The sequence below is a fragment of the Phoenix dactylifera genome, chromosome 9 (assembly GCF_009389715.1).
Source record: "Phoenix dactylifera cultivar Barhee BC4 chromosome 9, palm_55x_up_171113_PBpolish2nd_filt_p, whole genome shotgun sequence".
Lineage (NCBI taxonomy): Eukaryota > Viridiplantae > Streptophyta > Magnoliopsida > Arecales > Arecaceae > Phoenix > Phoenix dactylifera.
Window position 1 is genome coordinate 9767040 of NC_052400.1, and position 20727 is coordinate 9787766.

General features: G+C 35.0%; 1 protein-coding gene across 5 annotated transcripts; it reads right to left on the reverse strand.

Moving 5' to 3' along the window:
- Window positions 1–1354: 1354 nt before the first annotated feature.
- Window positions 1355–16529, reverse strand: LOC103709401 (cyclin-dependent kinase F-3). 5 transcript variants are annotated; one of them, XM_039129969.1, is made up of 20 exons: window positions 16382–16529; window positions 14226–14436; window positions 14026–14102; window positions 13874–13952; window positions 12184–12252; window positions 11995–12084; window positions 8718–8856; window positions 8531–8633; window positions 8327–8379; window positions 7281–7347; window positions 5443–5551; window positions 5295–5360; window positions 5119–5187; window positions 4981–5041; window positions 4797–4901; window positions 4345–4376; window positions 4147–4192; window positions 2548–2632; window positions 2305–2445; window positions 1355–1785 (listed from the first exon to the last, which is right to left on the reverse strand). In XM_039129969.1, exons 3-20 carry the CDS (start codon window positions 14031–14033, stop codon window positions 1767–1769), a joined length of 1341 nt encoding a protein of 446 aa, XP_038985897.1. In that variant the 5' UTR covers window positions 14034–14102; window positions 14226–14436; window positions 16382–16529; the 3' UTR covers window positions 1355–1766. The 5 variants fall into 5 exon arrangements, with proteins under 5 accessions (XP_038985897.1, XP_038985898.1, XP_038985896.1 ...); XM_039129970.1 differs by lacking the exon at window positions 14226–14436; XM_039129968.1 differs by lacking the exon at window positions 14226–14436 and having other exon boundaries at window positions 14026–14151.
- Window positions 16530–20727: the final 4198 nt, after the last annotated feature.

Sequence of the window (20727 nt, forward strand, 5' to 3'; positions counted from 1 at the left end):
CAGATTTCACATTTGACACATTTGATGTACTTTTAAGAAATATATGTTGGCCTGCCACTCCCACATCTATTTTTGTTTTTAACTTTTCCTAAAATGGTGCCAAACTGTGCTCAATTTTGCTAAACAAAATGCCGATAGTTCACGGATCTGAGAAAAAGAGTCATAGGCCAATCACGGCGATCCTTTCATCCATTTCCACTCTTTTTGAGAGGAAATCTACTAGCGTACTTTGGGTGCAGATCAATAAGCAGCCTCCATCTGAGGATAGTTCAAGCTAATTGTTAGCAGCCTCCATTATATACAAGAATGAGTAGAGTGAGGAAACTCTGTTTTTCTTTCTTTTCCTTTTTTTTGGTGGAAAACTAGGATGTCGGATAAGGGTGAGGATCAACACCTAGTGAGGTATCAACTCATGAAGTGCTACAAGTTGATGTTCCAGTCGTGATCCGCAAATGTTACTCAGGTATAATGCAAGAAGTTGCAGGGTCTCCAACAATATAATTTGAAGCAGATGTTACTATAATGGCATGGAAAACTTATTTGCTATGTTGAATTTATGTGAAACGGTCAACTACAGCTATTATTTAGTTGTTATGGTGTAATAGCCATTGTATAATAGAAGGCGTTGTTTGAGAAGGAGGATTTTCCTATCTTGGTTAAAGCTCTTCTAGAAAGATGCTATTAGATAAAAAGTTTATGGTAGAGGAGAGGAGACGACTATTTGTTGCTGGGTGGCAAGAAAGGATTGGTACAATTTTTTGCGTGGGTGCCCCAAAGCATTTTCCTTGTTCTATTGGTAGAGTCATACCTTGAAAATGAGAACTCCATTCGCTCGATTATCCAACAAAATGAAATAAGAAAGTTAGATGTTCGTATAATTGCTCGTAGTAGCTAGATTACCAGAGTAAAATGAAAAAGAAGTTAGAGTTACATAAAAGGCAGATGTAACTCTCTTTTTGCACCCACAATAATATTAGCCATGGTGTATACTCAAATTCTATTTATACAACTCGGAAAGAAAATCAATTGAAAGAGTTTATTTGCATAATTAGATTTTTTTGTAAATATAAATAAGAAAGAGGTTGCATGACTATGTAATAATATAAAGTACTTTTTTCAAGAACAAAAAAGAACATGTTGGGTATTGCTTAGAAAAGCTTTCTTTTTAAGATAAATATTTGGCAACATTCTTAGATGTTTTTTTTATAAGAAAATCTTAAAAAAAACTTGTAAATGAACTCAGAAATTTGCTTTAGATTTTTTTTAAGAAATAATAAAAGCAGAAGCAATGCCAAACTCGCTGGAGCCAACATAAAGTGTCACATAAAATATGTTTCAAAAAGACATGACAGAATGACAACTTAAAACGGTTTCCATCCAAAGTTGCAAAAAGCTTTAGAACTTCTGCTACTCCCAAACAAAAGGGGGGAAAGAATATTCTGCTACGGTGCTACTTCCATCTTTGAATAGAGCACCGGACGACAACATTCCTCAAATATAGCATCATGGTCTGGTACCAAAAGAGCCAAGTGCCAATTTACTTTCACCACAAAAGTCAGTTGCAGTTTCTGTGGATGATTCACAAGTATATTTTACAGGGTGACTCCAGAGTTGGCATCAACACAGCCCAAAGAAGATTATGACATGATGGCAAGATGGCTCCGGTAGGTTTGTGTTTTGAAAAAAAGAGTATCGTGGCCTGCAATATCCATAAATCATCCTCTGAAACTTGTTTTTAGAGAAAATAATGTGCCTACCCATCTTTATCAGATGTCTTCTCGGGCTCTGCGCAGGGAACCGTGGAGAGCATAAAATCATAAAATGTAGATTTATCTCCTTTCACTATATATGCAAGCGGCAAGACATGCATCAGACATTTCATGAAATACAATTAACTACCCTCTTTAATCACCAATCATAAGGAAATCTCTTTCCTGATTCAGAATGTGAAAATTCAAACTCAAGAAACAGATTACTAACTGAAAGCTTGCATGAAAGAAACTGAACTCTATCGGCTCTCATATGCTGATAAGGGTGCACTTTGAATTAAAGGTGTATTTTGTTTATCATTGATCACATTGTATTTCACAACTTGATAATGTTGATTAACATAATATGTACGCAAAGTCTCTTATTTGATCTTCTGTCAGAGTGTTATCTACAAAAATGAAAGCCATAATTTACAATTTTTCCACAATAAATCAGCCGCTTATTTGACCATCTCAAATGCCAATCATGCATGCATTTGTACACAGAAAGAGGAAAAGATGAAAAAAAGAACTAATGATTTAAAAATGTATTTACTCAAAGAAATGACCCTGCTGAATGGGTGAAGAAGTGGTCATCATTGGTCCAAATGAACAGCCGTCTAACAAATTTGGCTGCAGTGAAGAGAAGGTGAAGGCAGTGGACTCTGGAACCCCAACATTTGGTAGGGAGGATTGGCTGCAAACAAAGTAACCCATGTGCTGATTAAATTGAAATCAGGAGCAACAATAATGTTTATGATATAAGGATGATCAAGATCAATGGGTGCAAGTTTATTACCTGTTTACCAAGTATGATGATGATAAGGAAGGCATAGTTGGTACATCATTCATGCTTTCATTTGAAGATATCAGAGGCCAAAAGACTGCAAGAAAAAGGAGAGAATTTCAGAAGAGTATGTCTTGTACTTAAAGTCTACATACAGAGCTAAAAATCTCTCTCTTTGAGGCTGTAACTGTACAGAGCTCTCTAAAAATCAACATTAAAAGTACCATGAAATTTATCCAAATTACTGTTTAATTTTTTTAAAACAAAAAAAAGCCCTTCTATTCTGTTGTAACCCCTCCTTAAAGTGGTATTAGAAAGTACACATTTGCTAAAAAATATATCATAAATATAACGCAATGTTATTCTATATTTACACCTGCATTTATGCAGCAAATTAATATCATAAATATAATGCAAGTGCTATAACATGCAAAATACCTTTTCATAAAGCATACTAGCAGTAGTATTATGATCTTGCAAGATACTTAAATAACAGCTACCTATGGGCCCTTGAACTGCAATTTCTTTAGTCTGGATTTAGTAACACAACTATATGTCAGAGAGAAAAAGGAGGAAATTTAAACAACTCTTCTCGGTTGAAATTAGTGAAACAAGCACTTTAAAGCAAGGTTCGCCGTACCGGTACCAGACTACATACTGGTGCCACACTAGCATAGTATCAGTATGGTATGGTACAAGATTTTTTTAGCATACCGAGGGTCAGTACACCACCAGTACTGGTACCGTTACCGAACCGGTATAGTATGGTACGCTCGGTACCGTCCGAAATGGTACGACATATCATGTTTCAAAGTATACCTGGTGGCTGGTGCAATATATTCTTTTTTTCTTTTTTCAGAAATTCATGTTGACATTTTGCAATCCACATAATGTTGATAATATTAGGGGTTTAGGTGGGATGATGGTGAAGTAGCTGTATTGAACCAAGTGATAAAAGATTCCATGCAAGAAACACAAGGGTCAGTTTGTGAGCAACGGCTCAAAGACATTAGGAAACATATCAACATGGCTTTGCAACTGGAGGAAAGATAAAGCAACATCAAGTTTACTAAATCAGAATGAGGGTGCACAAGCAACAGTCAACCAGCCTTGGCTCAGCTGACTAGCATCCTTCTCCACTTGAGAGAGGCTTAGGGTTTGAATCCCAGTGGTAACATCCCCACCATATTTCCCGAGCCAACAAAAAAGTGCACAAGAAGGATATGCATGAAATAAGACAACTATTGCTTTTGAGCTTAGCATTTGCAGGAGCCACAAATACATTGTACATGACCCTATATATCATCCAAACCCAAGTGGTAAAATCTCATGCATCATGGCTTCTTACAAGAAATTATATGGCCATGGCTGCATTGGGCAACATCTGATGCTAACCTCATCCCATATGTCAGGGCAAAAAAGGGCTTCCAAAGATATAGCATAAACAAACTAAGACATTCAAGTACTGAAAATATCACAAAACACAAGTAACAGATTCTTAAATATGAACCTTAGAAACTACAATTATGAATTTTTCTGATTTAAATGCAACTATTAATCGTTATTCCAATGCAAGTAAATACTGGGTGAAACAATGGAGAAGTGAGTAACCTGAATGCCTAGGATTTTCCTGATACCCTGAGCAAAAAAGGAATTCCTGCATATCAAAAAATTGCAGCCTCAGGAATGCATCAAATGATGGCATATTAACATTTTTTTGCAACTGCGCATGTGTGGATGCATAATGCTGCATGTGTATTTTATGTCCACGCATGCACTTGTATACACATGGGCACAACCCCAACTCACCTCTCTTGAATGTTGTGAGGCAAGGTTAACATCTGTGGATTAAAAGAAAAAAGAAAAAGAAAAAGTTAGCGAGCTTGTATCTCAAAACCAATCACAAATGAATTCACAATCAAGTAACAAGGGCCCTATCCTGTGTTGAGACAGGCATGTATAAAATGTTTATAACCTCTATTACCATTCTAAGAATCTAGAATTCAAGGGATAAATCATTTCATCCAGAACAAGGTTTCCTTGAGCATTAATGGAAAAGAATGAACGAGGATTGTCCGAATCTAGCTATTAAAGTTTAGTGGCATCCAACTTATGTATCGAACTGATAAGATCATAAAGTTACCCCTATTCTGCATCTGATAATTTTTACATAATCAGCCATGAACTTTCTTGACACACCCTGAGCTATCAGAAGCACTCCATTTTCCTTATAAAGAACATACAGAGCAGCTTTACATTACCTATATTGGTAATGCTAGGTTTGACAGCCAGCGTCAGACCAAGAAAGCAATCATCCGATTCAGTGCCAAAATCCCATAGATTCAACTCAAGCTTTGGCTTTGGTCCTGCAAAGATCCAACCATTTTATAAAAATATTGAAACTATCAGCTAATGAATATTCCTCACTGATGATTAGCACCTCACCAGTTTCATTTATCTTTGGATAAAAGGGATCCTGGAGAGGATATGGAACCCATGTTCCCACCTGAATCAGGTGTACAAGTCAGAATGGTTATTTCCACTAAAGAAACCAAGGACAGACACAGTGCATTTTGTTTTTACATGGAAAAAGGGATGTTGTAGTGACTGCTCCACAGTTGGCCTCCTTTGTGGGTCCCAGGAGCAAAGTTGCTATTCGTATATAGCCAACATCAAGGACAGTACAAAAGCTCATAGTCAATAGCAAATTCACAGGGAGGGTAATCAAAATGTGGAAAAAAGTATATTCATGACAATACCAGGATCAAATCAATTGCTTCCAAGCTAGCATTAGGAATGATATCCGAGAGATTGGCTGGCGGAATCTTTTGATGAGGTAGAAACAGAGTTAAGATAATTGAACATGATTTAGAAAACTAAAGAAATCCAACTAAAGTATCATTCCACCTGAAAGAATTGAAAATTTACTGCTCGAGAAAGGTCCATCCCTTCTGGCCAGATACTGCTATCTGGAGTCCCAAGAACAGTGCATATTTTGTATATCTGATCTGTTTCACTGGAGCAAAATATGCAAACTAGTTGGAAAACTGATTATAAGGTCCTAAACATGGAACTGTAAGTGTTGATAGAAAGATATATACACCACAGCTGCAGGGTAGATGAAGTAAATTGCACGTGTAGAAATCTCACATTGAATAAAGCATAATGAAGTAAAAAAATGCACCTTTAGGGCCAGTTTTGGAACTTCCTGCCAGATCCGGCGGGATAGCCCAGGAAAGGAGCATGGGGCACAGGGAGGGAGGTAGGGAGCGAAAGTGGGAGAGGGAGAATGCAGGGGTTGCGGGACCCAATCCCCATGGGATTAAAATAGTAAGACCTCTTGAGGTCTTTTTCTTCATCTTGCAGGGAGCAGGCTGCATGAGCTCCCATGCTCTCCCTTTCTCCCTCTCCCACTCCCTCCTCCCTGCTCTCCAACCTGGCCTCTCCTGCCGAATTTAGCCAAACAGGCCCATGATCAACATGCACAATTAAAACACCAAAAAAATCTAATATGGTTAAGGACAGCTTTACATAGTCAATATGTTGGGAGCGTAGCACAATGAACATAATATAAGCTAATGAGACAATGTAGAAGCTGATGTATTTTACAGCAATGAAAAGAACATAAATGAGTATACAAGAGGAAGCCTAGGAATAAAACCTATAGAGCATGATGCAAGGAAAAACAACTAGACATGCTTTTGGAAGGGATGCCCTTGATGGAGGGGGGATCTTAAAGAAGGTTAATAAAAGGGTAGAAGTAGACCAAATATGTCTTAAAATGAAAGTAGTAAGATGAAAATGCCTATAATCAAAGAAGGAAAATGGATAACTAGTTATAATGCACATCATGGCTGCTAAAGATTTTGGATATGGGCCAAATTAACTAAATTACAATTTTTAAAATTTTAAAAATGATTAAATTTTTGGAGAAAATAGATAATGTGGGTGAAGGATTGTGGGTTGCCATAGCAATAATGCTTAAAAAAATTTAGGTTGAGAGTTTGGGTGGGGTGGGGAGAAGGCTTAGGATCGCTGGGCTCAAAAATTGCCAAGGAAGCCCTAACAATAACAGGCCTATAATTAGTGTGGCATGATTAAAGTGGAGGCACTGTTTAATAACAAAATCTAATAAGGGGTATTATGGGAACTCAAAAGCTGGGAAATATTCACACTTTTATAGTTTTAGAATGTGAGGAAGACTAACTAGAAGTGGTATAAAATACAAAAAACAATAAGAAAAGCAGATACCATGTCAGGAAAATACAACATCAAAAACTAATATCATTACTGAAGCTATAAAAATAGATCATGCAAGTTTAGATTTAGAATACATGCGCAGAATGAATTATTGTTCAAGAGGTGGGGTTAGTCTTGTACACATCAATACAATATTTTTCCCATTACCAAGTAATCTTCTGTACCAGATCAAATAAATAAGCAGAACATCTAACATAATAATCTTGGCACCAAGAGGGCAGGATAGCGTATACACAACTGCAAGTGTTAGAGAGCCAATTAATTCCAAAAGATAGATATCTCATGGAGAAATAGTCCATGATATTAGAAAATTCAGATAGTGCATAAATTATATATAGCAAGAGATGGCAGTAGTAACTCCACAGAACTTATTTGCTCATCCAACATGCCCATTTTTGTTGCACGTTTTGGAGTTTATGACCAGTGCTCAAGATAGAAGAAATTGTTCAATGCATGAACTCTGGAGTAGAGATTCAGATTTGTACCTTTCACCAGGGAAAAGCGGACACAGTGTGAAAAGCTCAGCCATAATTGCACCAACAGCCCACAAATCTGTAAAATCTTCTAGTTGTTATGGGTCAGCTTTACCAAATGATTACAAGACTGCTCCAGGTTAAATAAACCAGTGCGTCTAACAGGAATAATTCTGTGTAATTAAAGAAGACAAAAGCTCCTTCATTACGCTGTACTACATGTGTGCATTCAACAAGTTGTAATGTGACATAAGATGGTGCAGATATTAGAAAAAAATTGCAGCATTTAATGTTACAAAGAGGAGAGCTTTGTTGGAATACAATTCAAGCACAACTGGTGTCCAGGACTAATCTGGTTCAGTATATTGAAGAACCATAGATGAAGCTCTGCATCAGACAAACCTGGACAACTGAACAGTTTTCCTATAAATTTACCTACTGTCCTGTCTTGAAAAACCCCATAGTTGTACTGTTCTCTTCCAAATAACTTTATTCGTGTACATGTCCATATATAGTTAGTGAAATTCAAGAGCCTGCTTTGGGAAAAAAAAGTTAATTGTTTGTGTACGCCAGGAAAAAGAGCAAAAATACTAAAGAAAAGGTGGACAGAAGTTGATGGATTTGTCCTTGGATGAGGTTGCGTCCTCTGAAAAAAAATGAATGTTGAACATTACAGCTACCCTAAATAGATGGGTAGAGTTTGTTCACTATGATTATGCCAATGGGCCTAGATGATCAGTTGTTAAGAGTTGCACCAGATAATCAGAGCCTAGACTTTCAGCTGGTCTATATTTTCAAACAAACATACTACTCTGATGGACAAACCACCAAGGAATATCTTAAGTTTCACAAAGGCCACCATATATGTTTTTCGCTAAAACATTAAATCAAAATAATAATATTTACGCTTTACTGCATATTTTGAAACTTCAGGTTGATATATATAATCAATAATCTCATATCAACAGAAAATATTATATTCAACATACAATAAAAGGCAGATTTAAGTTAAGGACAAATACATAATGACAACTGACAAGGAACAAAAATGTAGTTACCAATTGCAGGGGTGTATGACGAAGAATGCAACAACACCTCTGGCGCTCGATACCTTGTAACAAAACATGAAGCTATGAATTAGATAATATATAGATGATAGAACAATTCATCCTCTATCATTAACTAGCAACAACAATTGATCCTTTATCATCACCTAGTAAATGCAGGATTCAGAATTAATATAGAAGTTAAAAGAAACTCACCATCTTGTAGAAACATAATCAGTATAAGGAGGCTTTGACATTACTTCTCTTGCCAGTCCAAAGTCAGCAATTTTAATAATGTCATTTGTGACCAACAGATTCTCTACATAATCAAAACAGTACTTTCATAATCTTTTCTAGAGGAAATAGTATATAATGCAAATAAAAATAATGTTAGTTTAACTACCAGGTTTCAGATCCCGATGAAAATATCCATTTTTATGCATATATGCAAGTCCTTGCAATATTTGAGACATGAAGCTTCGTATCTCCCTCTCAGTAAAAGAATTTTGACAGTCTCTCATGAGTTGATAAAGATTACAACCCTGGACATGTGAATGACAGAAGATATAAGAATTCAGCCGAGCATATAGATTACAATGAACATAGTGATCTTTTTTCACACATCATGCACATTGTAAAAAAAACATAATGCTCAAGAATGCAATGTGACCGCCCACAAATTTATTCTGACGGTAAAGACAATAGGAGATCAAATGTCTTATCAGGATTAAAGCCTTGCAGTGCTTTGTAACAATCAGCAAGTAATACCCAAGCATAAACAGTATTGCGATTTGCAGTAGAACCAGTAATGCTTTAACTATGGGACCAAATGATAACTGATAGAAAGAGTATAGTCATGCTAGAACAATAGAGCGGATGCCAAACAAAAACATAAAATTCTCAATTTGTTGAGTATCAGAAGAAAAGCCACCGGAAATAACACCAAGAATTACAGTAAGAAGTCCAAAAACAGAAAGAGAACAACAGCCAGAAAAGAACCACCATATTAAACATTATATTCGAAAGTAACAATTAGAGCAACAGAGACAGAAGTGAATTATCTACCCTCCATTGTTATCTACATTGAAATTTTCTGCAGTTTAGGACGGGAAAAAAGAGGACTTTATCTGATCCCATCGTAAAACTCGGACTTGATGATCCAGACCTAATTCAGTTTTGCCACAGTCAAGGTTTAGCAACTTTAAACCCATTGGAAACAAACTCAAAGCTATTAATATTTATGTAAAGTCTTGCCCATAAAAATTTCAAATGGTAGATCCAAGCCCCAGCCACTATGGATGGAAAATCTCCTCAAGCATTTCTTGCCAATTCCAGCCAAAACCTTCTTTGGTTGTCTGCCACCCTTGTTCGCCCAAGGGTTAACAAGCACTTTCACAAAGGTTGTTTTTAGGATATTCTTACTCTTAGTTCGTCTACTCTCTCTTCATTTTCCATCGTTGCAACCCTGACCTTAGTCTAATGTGCAAAGTCAGGTTTTAACATTCTCCGATGTTGTCATCTTTGTTCTTTAAAATTAATATTCCAACTGACACAATCAAGCTGACCTTCGTTGTGGTCCTCCTATGACCTATGTAAGATAGCTTGTCGCCATAGAAATAAATGTTGGCATCCAGCTAACCCTCACATCCTTAGTTGCTTATACAAGCAATCATATTAACAACTCATATAATGGATCATGAATTGTAGATTATCCAACTTCCATCTGACCCTAATCCTGCAAAAAATCATGCTTAGTGCATTTGGTTATGCAAAAATCTGCATCACTTCATCAACCTCAAAATATTACAAATGCAAGCTTCTGGAATAGGGGCAGCAAGGATGACAATCAAAGCAAGGAGGAAGAATTTTGTGGAGAGGAATCATCATATGCACAAATACAAGGGTTGTGAGGTAGGCAATGTTTTGTGTAGATGCTAAGAAGCAAGGTTTCAAAAATCAGTACCCGACTTTGTACCCCTTGTTGCCGGAACGGTACAATACTGGGTACCACCACACAGTTTACAGGTGCTGGAAACATGCCAGAATGGTACGGTACCTTTCGTGTCATCCCATTTTGGCAGTTTTTGAAACCCTTTCAAGAGTGTCTGAAACCTTTTATCTAAAAACAAATCTAAGCATACATCTATAAGACACAAAGAAAGAAATGGACACAGGCATATTTATATAGAAAAATGTTGAATACTAAGTTGACTACTAAACTGTACTATATATTGCTGTACTTGTTTTTAGAGTAATGATATTATGAAAAAGAAAAAAATTGGGACACTTCATTATAAGTAGGGTAGCAATAGTTTTGGTCTGGTCAAGGTGGTGTTAATTATTAAGATATACACATTTAACCCACTCTGACCCAAAACCCAGTGAGCCATTGTAAGCTGACGCTAGAGTTCGAAATACCATTGTACGGGTTCCTACCATTCACATCTCAGTATGGTACGCTCCGCAGTATTCATGGCCTATCGATGTCTTGGTACATGGTACAAGATGGTCCCAGTACACCCTCTATACACCTCACTATAGGGAGTATTATACCATGGTAGTGTTGGCTTTTCAACCCTTGTTGACCACACCTGCTATTGGTCAATCCAAGTTACTCATTATTATCAACTTGCATAACCTGCTTGCTGACTTCCTTATACCTTGAACTATGGATGATACACCTGACCCACTAATTTCTCCCTCTTCCACCCTACAATTATATGAATGAAAAATTACTCATCAATGATGGCTGGCACTGTAGTTCTTAACAAAAGTCTATTAGGGCTTCAAGGTATTGCAATATAAATAATGCATGGAAGTATACCTCAATATTAACTTTACCAAAACATCTCCAATAAATATTGATTTACCAAATCAAGTGAATGTTAACCACATTGATATTGCAAAAGGAAAATATCTGCTTATAACAAAGTTACAGTTGTAATTGACTTCCAATCAATCCTACTTGGCACCTAGAGTTGTTGAGATTTTGAGTGTCAACATTTTCACTAGTGTCCATGAAATGCACATTCCAAAATCTTATGCTGAATGGCATTCCATACCAGTAGATTTAAGACCCTCCATTTTCAGCAAGCCAAAGAGTGATATACTGTTCCTGCCAAGCTGCACTCCTATTTTAGATCAAGTGTCCAACTTTCCAAGTGTCCTTAAGGTTTCATCACTTTAAAAGCAGAAATGTCTTATGTTGCAATTAACGTGTAAAATGTAGAGAATCTGGAGATCAGAGCTTGTTAGAAGTCAAGAACAAATTGTTTGCAATTGGCTGGTGAACAGTTTTTTTAAGCCAGGTGGAATTTGGTGGGGACTGGGGATTGTGTTACAATATGCTCCTCTTAGCTAAGAGTTAGTGTCATAGAAATGGAAAGAAAAGGAGGAAAGAAAATAAAATTCAACAACATTGTCCTGCATGAGATACTGCAATATTTTAAACAGTTTTTCATGAACCACAACCACAACCAAGATTCTGTAATTCCCTCTAAGATAAACAGAAAGTAGTTAAAAAGGAATGGAGACTTCCAATTCTTACAATCTAATATGGTCTAAAGAATATGGTTAACTGATTGTGTTTCTCAAAATTACACATACCCATGATGTCGTTGCAACTAAATTATGTAATTATTCATGCTTCAAAACAAAACTGACATTAACCACACACTCACCATATATTCAAATATAAAGAAAAGCTCATGGTTCTCCCTGACTACCTCCTTCAACTTGACAATGTTGGGGTGATTCATTTTACAAAGAGACTGCAAAAGGATAGCTTTTTATGTGATAAGGCAAATTAAGTTCACTATTAGATATAAATGGTTGTTATCGTAAGTTAACATATCAACAAAGTGACAAACCTTAACTTCGCGCAGATTCATGCATTCTTCCCAAAAGTAAAATTTTCTCTTCATTTTCTTGATAGCAACCTGAAATTAATATAGAGATAGAATCGCTAATATTTTTAATGCAAAAAAAATGTCCTCTAGAAGTCTTTAAAATGCTTATTTAATAAATATTGAGCAGACAAGTATGATTAGAACCTTGTAAGTGAAATCCAAATGAATTGATGGCACGAGGTTTGTAAATATATCTCTACCTACTAACTGAAATTTTTATATCGTGAATACGAAAAGATACCAATTTCAGTATAAAAGGTTGGCAAAATGCTCAAGGTAATGCATGGGAACTAGAAAATAGTTAGGCCTAAATTTCTGTTTGTTGATCAGTGAGTGTAGGATAACTTTATCTTATCAGCAGTGTTCAAATGCATCAACTGATGGGGTGAACTGTTGCTAGAATCTAAGAAAGAAGCTCAGGACGGTGTGGCAAGTCTTCTGTAGGGATGTATGTTGTTGTTGTCATAACCACACTAACATTTCCTCAGAACCATAGATAAGATTTTAGATGATGACAACTTCGGCGTAGCAATCTACTTGTTATAACCTTTAGCTAATAAGAAATAATTTGCTCTGATAGTGAGAGGTACCCACATTGACTTTATAAAGAAAACTGCATAATATACACAGTTCCACACAAAAAAATATCATTTATCAACTATATTTAGGTTCACAAAATAATGTGGTATTATGGCCTTTATTTGATTTAAAATGTGTATTTGATCCAGAGCTTATAATACCATAAGAAGATATGAATAATGTGCTTTTTTATAAGGTTGAATATTCAAAGCATCTTATGTGCATCTCAGTGGAAATTTCAGATCATTCCAAATCTTTTTATATCATTACAAGTTACAGTATATCAAAACTTTTAAGGCCTGTTTGGATGCCAGGATAAGTTGTCCATTAGGATATTTCATCCATGATGGACAGTGTGAAGAGGTTAGCAGCGGAAGAGAAATAAATCCCTCCAATCATGGAAATGGTGGATCATATAATTGAAAAAAAAGAATCAGATATTGGAAATCACTTTTTAGAAGGAATCTGCTGTCCCCCTTTTTTGGGGAAGTATGATCTCGGGGCTCCCCGATTATGTTGTAATCCTTCTTTCCCAATGCCACCTCCGCTTATTCAGCTTTTTGTGAAATCTATGTTGGGACAGTTGGTCCAAGCATCCATCTGGATGTCCACATAAATCTTAAGAACAGCCAAAATTTTAGATGAGGAGCAGGAAGAGGAAGAAGAATGTGTTGCAAACAAAGAAACCCCTGAAACGTACAATCCATGAAAATAGGGATGTCAGATTCCTTGTAAATGATCATCTCTGACATCTCAATTCCTTTTTTTATTTTTTTATTTTTTTGTGGATAATACGATCTGAGGTTTCCCCAACTGGAAAAACTCATTTCCTCCCACCAGCTCCCTTCTCACTGTGGACCATATGGGGAATACTCCATGAAAAAAGTTGCATGGGCATTCAAACTGGCCCTTAATGAATGTATAATATTGACAAAATTAGTAAACTTTATTCAATCTTCATTATCTATCTATCAATCTAACCAGTTGATGCAAAAACAATAAGGAACAATCAGTAACTTATCCATAGTCTATTGAAAGCCTATTTACTAAACAAAAGGAGTTCAGGACGTACTATCTCATTTGTTTCTAGATTGAGCGCCTTATAAACACATCCACAAGTTCCATCCCCAATTTCCTTTATAACTCTATACCTGCAAATCAATTAGGCAGAAATATCAGCCTTGCATAATGAAACTGTGAGATATGAGAAAACCACTAACTTACCTTTCCATAGCTGAAATTTGACCAGAGCACAGTCACCGCTGTCTCACTGAACTCCACAAGAATTCACAAACACGAACCTGTATACCAGCTTTGCAGTACCCTTTACTAACTTGCGGGCAATGGATGCTGATAGCAAATAGCAGAAAATTTATGAAATACAAGAAATTCCTAATCTCATGACATGAACGATATAACATCACCCAAAACATGGTTGACATGCTTGATGCAGCCTCGATAAGCTGCAATCAACTACTATCATCTGCATGCAACAAGATGTATGAACAGCAACTCTGACACTAGTACAGCCAGATAAATATTCAACTTAGTTTGAAGAAGGCCCAGGAAACTACTGCAATTTAGCTCCATTTATCAAAAGGCTTTTCCCAGTTGTTACAAACTGGGTTAGATGAGCTGCCAACAAGTAAAAAATATATGTGTCCATCAAATTTAGAAACAAAAGTCTAACAATTTAAAATCAAGCAGTTCAGTGTTAAAGAAAAATGTGAACATCAACAGCTAACTGAACCTAGCATGAATGTGTCTGAAATGGATAAAAGTGGAAAAAAGTCAGGCGAGAGATCATCTTGCCACATAAGAATACTTCTATAATACTCTTTTTTATTAAATCTAAATAATAATGTATATGCATGGGGGATTTTTTAAAGGTGAGCTTTGGCACAATGGTAAGATTGTTCTATTGTGACCTAGGTGATATGGGTTCGAGAAAAACAGCCTCTCCGCATGTGGGGCTAAGACTTCATACATCTGACCCTCTCCGCACCCTACAATGGTGGGAGAGACGCCCTCTATATGCATGCGGGAATTCTTGCCAGTAGCTTTTATATCCGAAGAAGATAAATGAGTGCTCATGAAACAAGCTAAGTCAAGACTTATAACCAAACACCTAGTAGTGAAGCATGCAATGGTTCACTGTTGTTCTCGTTGTTTACCCAACCACCTTGGGTTCAGTTTGCCTATTTTGGTTGTTTCTCAGTCTCAGAGCTCAATTATTAAACATCCAACTTATACAAGACAAAGTAAGTCACATTCTCAAAGCCTGTTGCTCAATGTCATCATAACAATTCAAAAGATATTAAATTTGGGCATTTACTACACAATTCTACATGTTTACAGCAGACAGAATGGCCAACTTAACCAATTTGCTGCATAAATTCCAAGAGCTTCTACAAGAAAAACATGCTGTAACTAGAAGTTCCTTCAAGATGGGTAACTTTCCTACTCTAAGTGGCCAAGTGGAGGCCTCTGTATGGCATTCATTTCTCCACCTTGTTCAAAATTGGCCTACCCAGTGTCATAAGCTGATCTGGTTCATATAGACCTATTTTCCCATATTGAAAAATAAATCAGAATATAGATATGGAATCTCTTTCACAAGGCACAGCACATATTGACACCTGACACCTATCAGCAAACAAAGGAAAATGTTATGCTTCATTCAGATTAAAAATGTTGTCAACATTATAAACAATAGCCAATTTTCAAGCAACTCGATGACAATATTCAGGCAAAAGCCAAAGAAGATCGCCTCCCATATCTTTTCCGACTCCCACAGATTTTCGGAGTAATGATGTAAGATGTAAAAACAATCTTGCGAAAAAATTGAACAAGTGAACTGAGAAGGCAAGGAAAATGAACAACCGCTATTCTAGTTCAATCATGTGAATTACACGACTTCTTGGGTGGCTGTGGATCTATAATCAAACCATTTCACATTAACGATCAAAAAATCCTCCAACGCGGTAAGACATAATATGATCCCCTTTCATCATACAAAAACCACACATTATCAATCATCTAAAAAGAAAAACTTGCTTCACATAAAAAGGGGCAAATAAACCTGTGAAGAACAGACGAAACCTACTCGATTAACCAAAATCGCCAACAACATTCACTTGTATCATATCAAACCCGTCAGATTATTTTTTAATTAAAAACAAAACCAAATGATTCAATTTATATATTATCATATATAAATTCGCAACATAAAAAAGATCATGAAAAGCTTCCTTTTTTATATAATCACATATTACTGGGTCAGAGAAGAAAATAAAACCTTCAAGATTAAAACCCATATCTATTAGCAAATTTCACAATCAATCAGAATAGATTGGTACAAATAGATTAGATTGGCATTAAAATCAAAAGAAAAGTTCAACCAATCTTTGAACTTATCAGAAAGGAATCAATAAAAGGGCATAACAGCATCCGGATCGATTCCAAAAGAACTTTTCGATCATCAAGAAATCTATCAAAAAATACCAGAGAATCGCACACATTCCGAAGATTACAAGCCGTGAAAGAGACGGGGAGATGGAGGAAGGGAGAGACCGCTCACCCTCGAACCGAAGGAACATCAAAGAATCGTATCGGGCAATCGGAGGCGATCTTCGAAGAAAGAGGAAGGTGAAGTTGTTTCGATCTACGGAGAAAGGAGAGGATTTTTAGAGAGAGAGGGGGGAAGGGAGGGGGAGGGAGGGAGGGGTAGAGAGAGAGGAGAGGGGTCCCCACCCGAAAACAAATAGATATAATATAATATTTTATGAGTGCATTTACTTAAATACCCTTAATCAATATAAAATATTCAAAATGGGTATAAAAATACCTCGGTTAATTAACATTGATAGTGATAACTCCTATTTCCTAATAACTAATCGGTTCGGTGAACTGTAACCGACCGTATCGCAGTTATCCATCGCCAGCTCTTCCGAAAATTCTTTTTTAAATTTTTTTTATAAATATCCTTCTAAATATCAAATTTTACATGAACATCTTTGTAAAACACTTATTTTTGCTATTCTTTTTTTTTATCCTTATTTTTGCATGTGTACCCACACCATCTAACATCATTATAAAATTAACGGTTTCAAATTAAAATAACAAAAATATTCTTAATGGGTAAATATGCAAAAAAAGCAAAATTTATAAGGATAAAAGATTAGAAAGTAATTTTAAATTTTATTTTATTTTAATTAAAATAAATATGATTTTTATTAACAGCGTTACAAAAACTGTTATATTAAGCATTTATGCAAAAATAGTATTTTATGAAAGTACAGAAATAAATATAAATTTTAAGAAAGTATTTACATAAATTTAAATTTTTAAAAAGATATTCATGTAAAAAACTTATTCTTTTTATAATATAACCGTTTAACCAGATAACAACAGACAATAACTATTTGATTTTGTCATTATCTAAGAATAAATGTTTTCTTTATTCAATTAACGGGAGATATAAATTTAAGAAAAATTAATTTTACTGGATGTTAGATAATTGATATTAATTCACCATGATAATTATAATAGAATGACAGGTAGATGACATCTTTAACACACAAAATTCAAAGCCTTGACTATGATCCTGGTTAATGATCCAATTATCATCTACTATAGATTTCCTTTTATTATAAATATAATTTTCCTATTTAATGCTTCATTTACAGCAAAATTAGATGCATACATATGAGCTTAGATAAATAATAACTAAAATGTTTAATTATATAGAATTTTGTTAAGAAGTCAAATAAGATGAAATTATAGCCATCTATGATTCTTCTTTTCTACGTGTCCCAGGCTATATTACCTAGATAAGCTTCACCTAATTTGGAGCAAAATAAAACAAACCCATAACCAAGTTTTGGTGCTTGCATGTCAACTTACAAAACCAATGGATAAAATATTAAGTGAACTGAGATCTTTCGTTGAGAAATTAAATAGGATTGAAACCATAGTATATCTATCCATGATTTCTCCCTGATGCACCGAATATGTCAAAAATTAATGCGATATAATGGATATTTTGGTGCTTACATATCAACTTACAAAAAATATTGGATAAAATTAATATTAAGCGCACATAGATCTTTTGTTGAGAAATTGAATAGAATTGCAAGCACACCATAGCTATCAATGATTTCTCTCTAATGTATCGAATGTGTCAAAAATTAATACGATATAATGTTATAGGTCACCTTCATAATTGTTGTAATCACCGTTGTAACATAATAGTGGCTGTCATTTTAGGCTGCAGCAGTTTTTTTTATTAGAAAAGGGTTTTATAAAATTATTTAAAGACATGAGAACGCTAAAGGGTAAATAAGAGAGGCCATGGTAGGAGGTTGACGTGGGAGATAAGAACAAGGGGAGGATGTGGGGTTAATTTGGTCATTCGACGGCGATTGTGGATGCGCAGCGGTTGGATCGAAAGCCGGGTGAGCTTGGCATCGCAACGGCTCGGCCAGCTCCACGGGACCGGTTGAGGTGGGGCCGAAATTGGGGGCGGATCGAAGTATATCCAATCGCATTTATTTCTGTGCATAGTTTAGATTGAATTTAAATATTATTTTTTTAGTCTAGTCAGAATTTAGATAGTCAATTCAAAAGCCTTCCGGATACAAATAGGAATACATCTGATTCTTTTCGGATTCGGATCTGGATCCGAATATCCGAATAATAAGAATAAGTGAAAAAAAAAAATTTAAGTTAAAATCAATTAAAAAACTAATTAAATGATTAACCAAACCTAAATAAAAGCAACCCAAATATCGGATGACTGTTATTTAAGATAGTAACTAAAATATAGAATACTTAATTCGAATAAATTAAATTTTTCGAATCACCTTGTTTGCCTAAAAGGTTCAAACTTCTTCTTCATCCATTTCGTTCCTTTTTTCTCTTCGTCATTTTCAAACAACTGGAATTTCGAAGATTCCGTTCACTTTCTAATTTTCGCCCGGTGATTGCAACTAGCAACAACTGTGAGACGCCTAACGCCTTTGAGGCGCCATTATATCCCATCTACTTCGATGTTGAGCAACTTTGAATGGTATATCTTTTATGAAATTGCTAGTTTTTATTATGCATAAATACTTGATAAAATTATATATTTTTTTATATGAATCTTTTTTTATGATCATATCTTTATTGCTAGTTTTTATCATTGAATTTTGCTCAAATTTGATTAATATCCGAAAAAATATTTATTTTACATTTGTATTCGGATTAAAAAATATAAATATGTTTAATATCTGATTCGTATCTATATTCATTTATAATAAATATAGATACACTTAATATTCGATTTATATCCATATTCTTGTAAGACAAATATGGATATTAATTTTGATATCCATTTAATATCCGTATTCGTTGGAAAATATAGATGCAAATATAGATATATCAATATCTGATCCATATCCGATTCATTTTCAACTCTAGGTAGAGAGGACCATCTAATTATATATTTTTCTTCAAATAAAATTATTTTTTTAATATTGCTTTGAAGTGCAATCCTCCAAAGAGATTCTACTCTCATTTTTTTTTTTTTTTTTTGGACCATGATAAGCTTCTGATATGTTGACACACTATAATGACCAAAATAGACTTAGTATGTTGTTAAGTGGGGAAATGGCGAGAGCATGTAGGTATATTTTTAAAATGTCTAATTTTTTAACAACAAATTAATTCAATTATTAAATTTGGATGAAAATGTCTTATTTTTTATGCCTTTGGCTTTGCAACTAATCATAAAAATGTCCTATGATTTGTATTTGGTTGTCATTTTTTATGAATATGTATGCATTGGCTAAGATACATCCATGTAAAGTACAAAATGGATATTTCTTGTCATAGACAAATAAATAAGAATTGTTATAACTATAAAAATAAAATTAATATTTTATGTTTTCTCAAGAATTTAAATTTTTTGTAAGATCTCCTAAATTGAAATGAAGGCATGTTTGCGTATTATGCTATCATAAATTGGCAATCTATTTTTCGATAGAAGAAGTAGCACATTGGATGCACCTCATTTGATATGTGGTTGATGATAAGTGTGTCATTATACAATCTATCACATTGGATGCTTATGGAGAGAAAAAATGGTTCTTGATAGTGGTCATAATACATCACATCTGGTGGGTCATATGAAGGACATAAGAGCTAATACAGAAGAGCAGATTTTACAAATCAAGTGATAACTAGGGTTTAAAAGAGCTTTAATATTTGCAAAAGTAAAGAGAACTCCTGTTGCACCCAAAAATACACTCAAACTGTGACTTGCAAGATTTTTTGTGGAATTCATGTAGGCTTCAAATACTTTTCAGGGCCAGTATACTTATTTTGGCTATAATATATCAATGGAGACCCAAAAATCTATTTTAAACCCATCTATGCTTTTATTACATGCATAGCATTTTCCTATTCTAAAAGATATAATGTTAGAATATGTGACAGTTATATAAAAGCATACATTAGGAGTATTTGTTGCCACCTTTCATATTAATCATAGCCTCATCTCTACTATCTGAATGCATAATTGGACTTCCTTTGTTGTGAAGAACCAATTCAACTAGAAGAGGAGCAAAAATAACTGGGACTGAAAATTTAGAGATTACTTAAATGGAGGTTCCTACTCCTCATGCATTTGGCTAAGCTGTTGGTTATTTTGCTTCATCTGGTGAAGACGAGGCTTGGCAGTTAATTGTTTTTAGAGTGCAATTTGATATAGGTTGTAATGGGTTCGTGTTGTATCTTTCGCACGAAAGATCGATTCATCTTCTTTCACAGATCTCGAAGCACTCTAATCTCTTTTATTTATCCATCTGTATAGATCTCGAAGCAGCTATTGCATGATCCAATGGTGGATTCGTGTGAAGAGTGGTGAATCTTTTCTTCGTGTGA

What these genes read in the sequence shown, in the direction of transcription:
- LOC103709401 (XM_039129970.1), bottom strand. An exon ending in TACAACATCCCTTTTTCCAT is followed by an intron (nt 5,042 to 5,118) that starts GTAAAAACAAAA and finishes CACCTGATTCAG; the next exon opens with GTGGGAACATGGGTTCCATA. An exon ending in GGAAAATCCTAGGCATTCAG is followed by an intron (nt 2,633 to 4,146) that starts GTTACTCACTTC and finishes TTTTTCTTGCAG; the next exon opens with TCTTTTGGCCTCTGATATCT.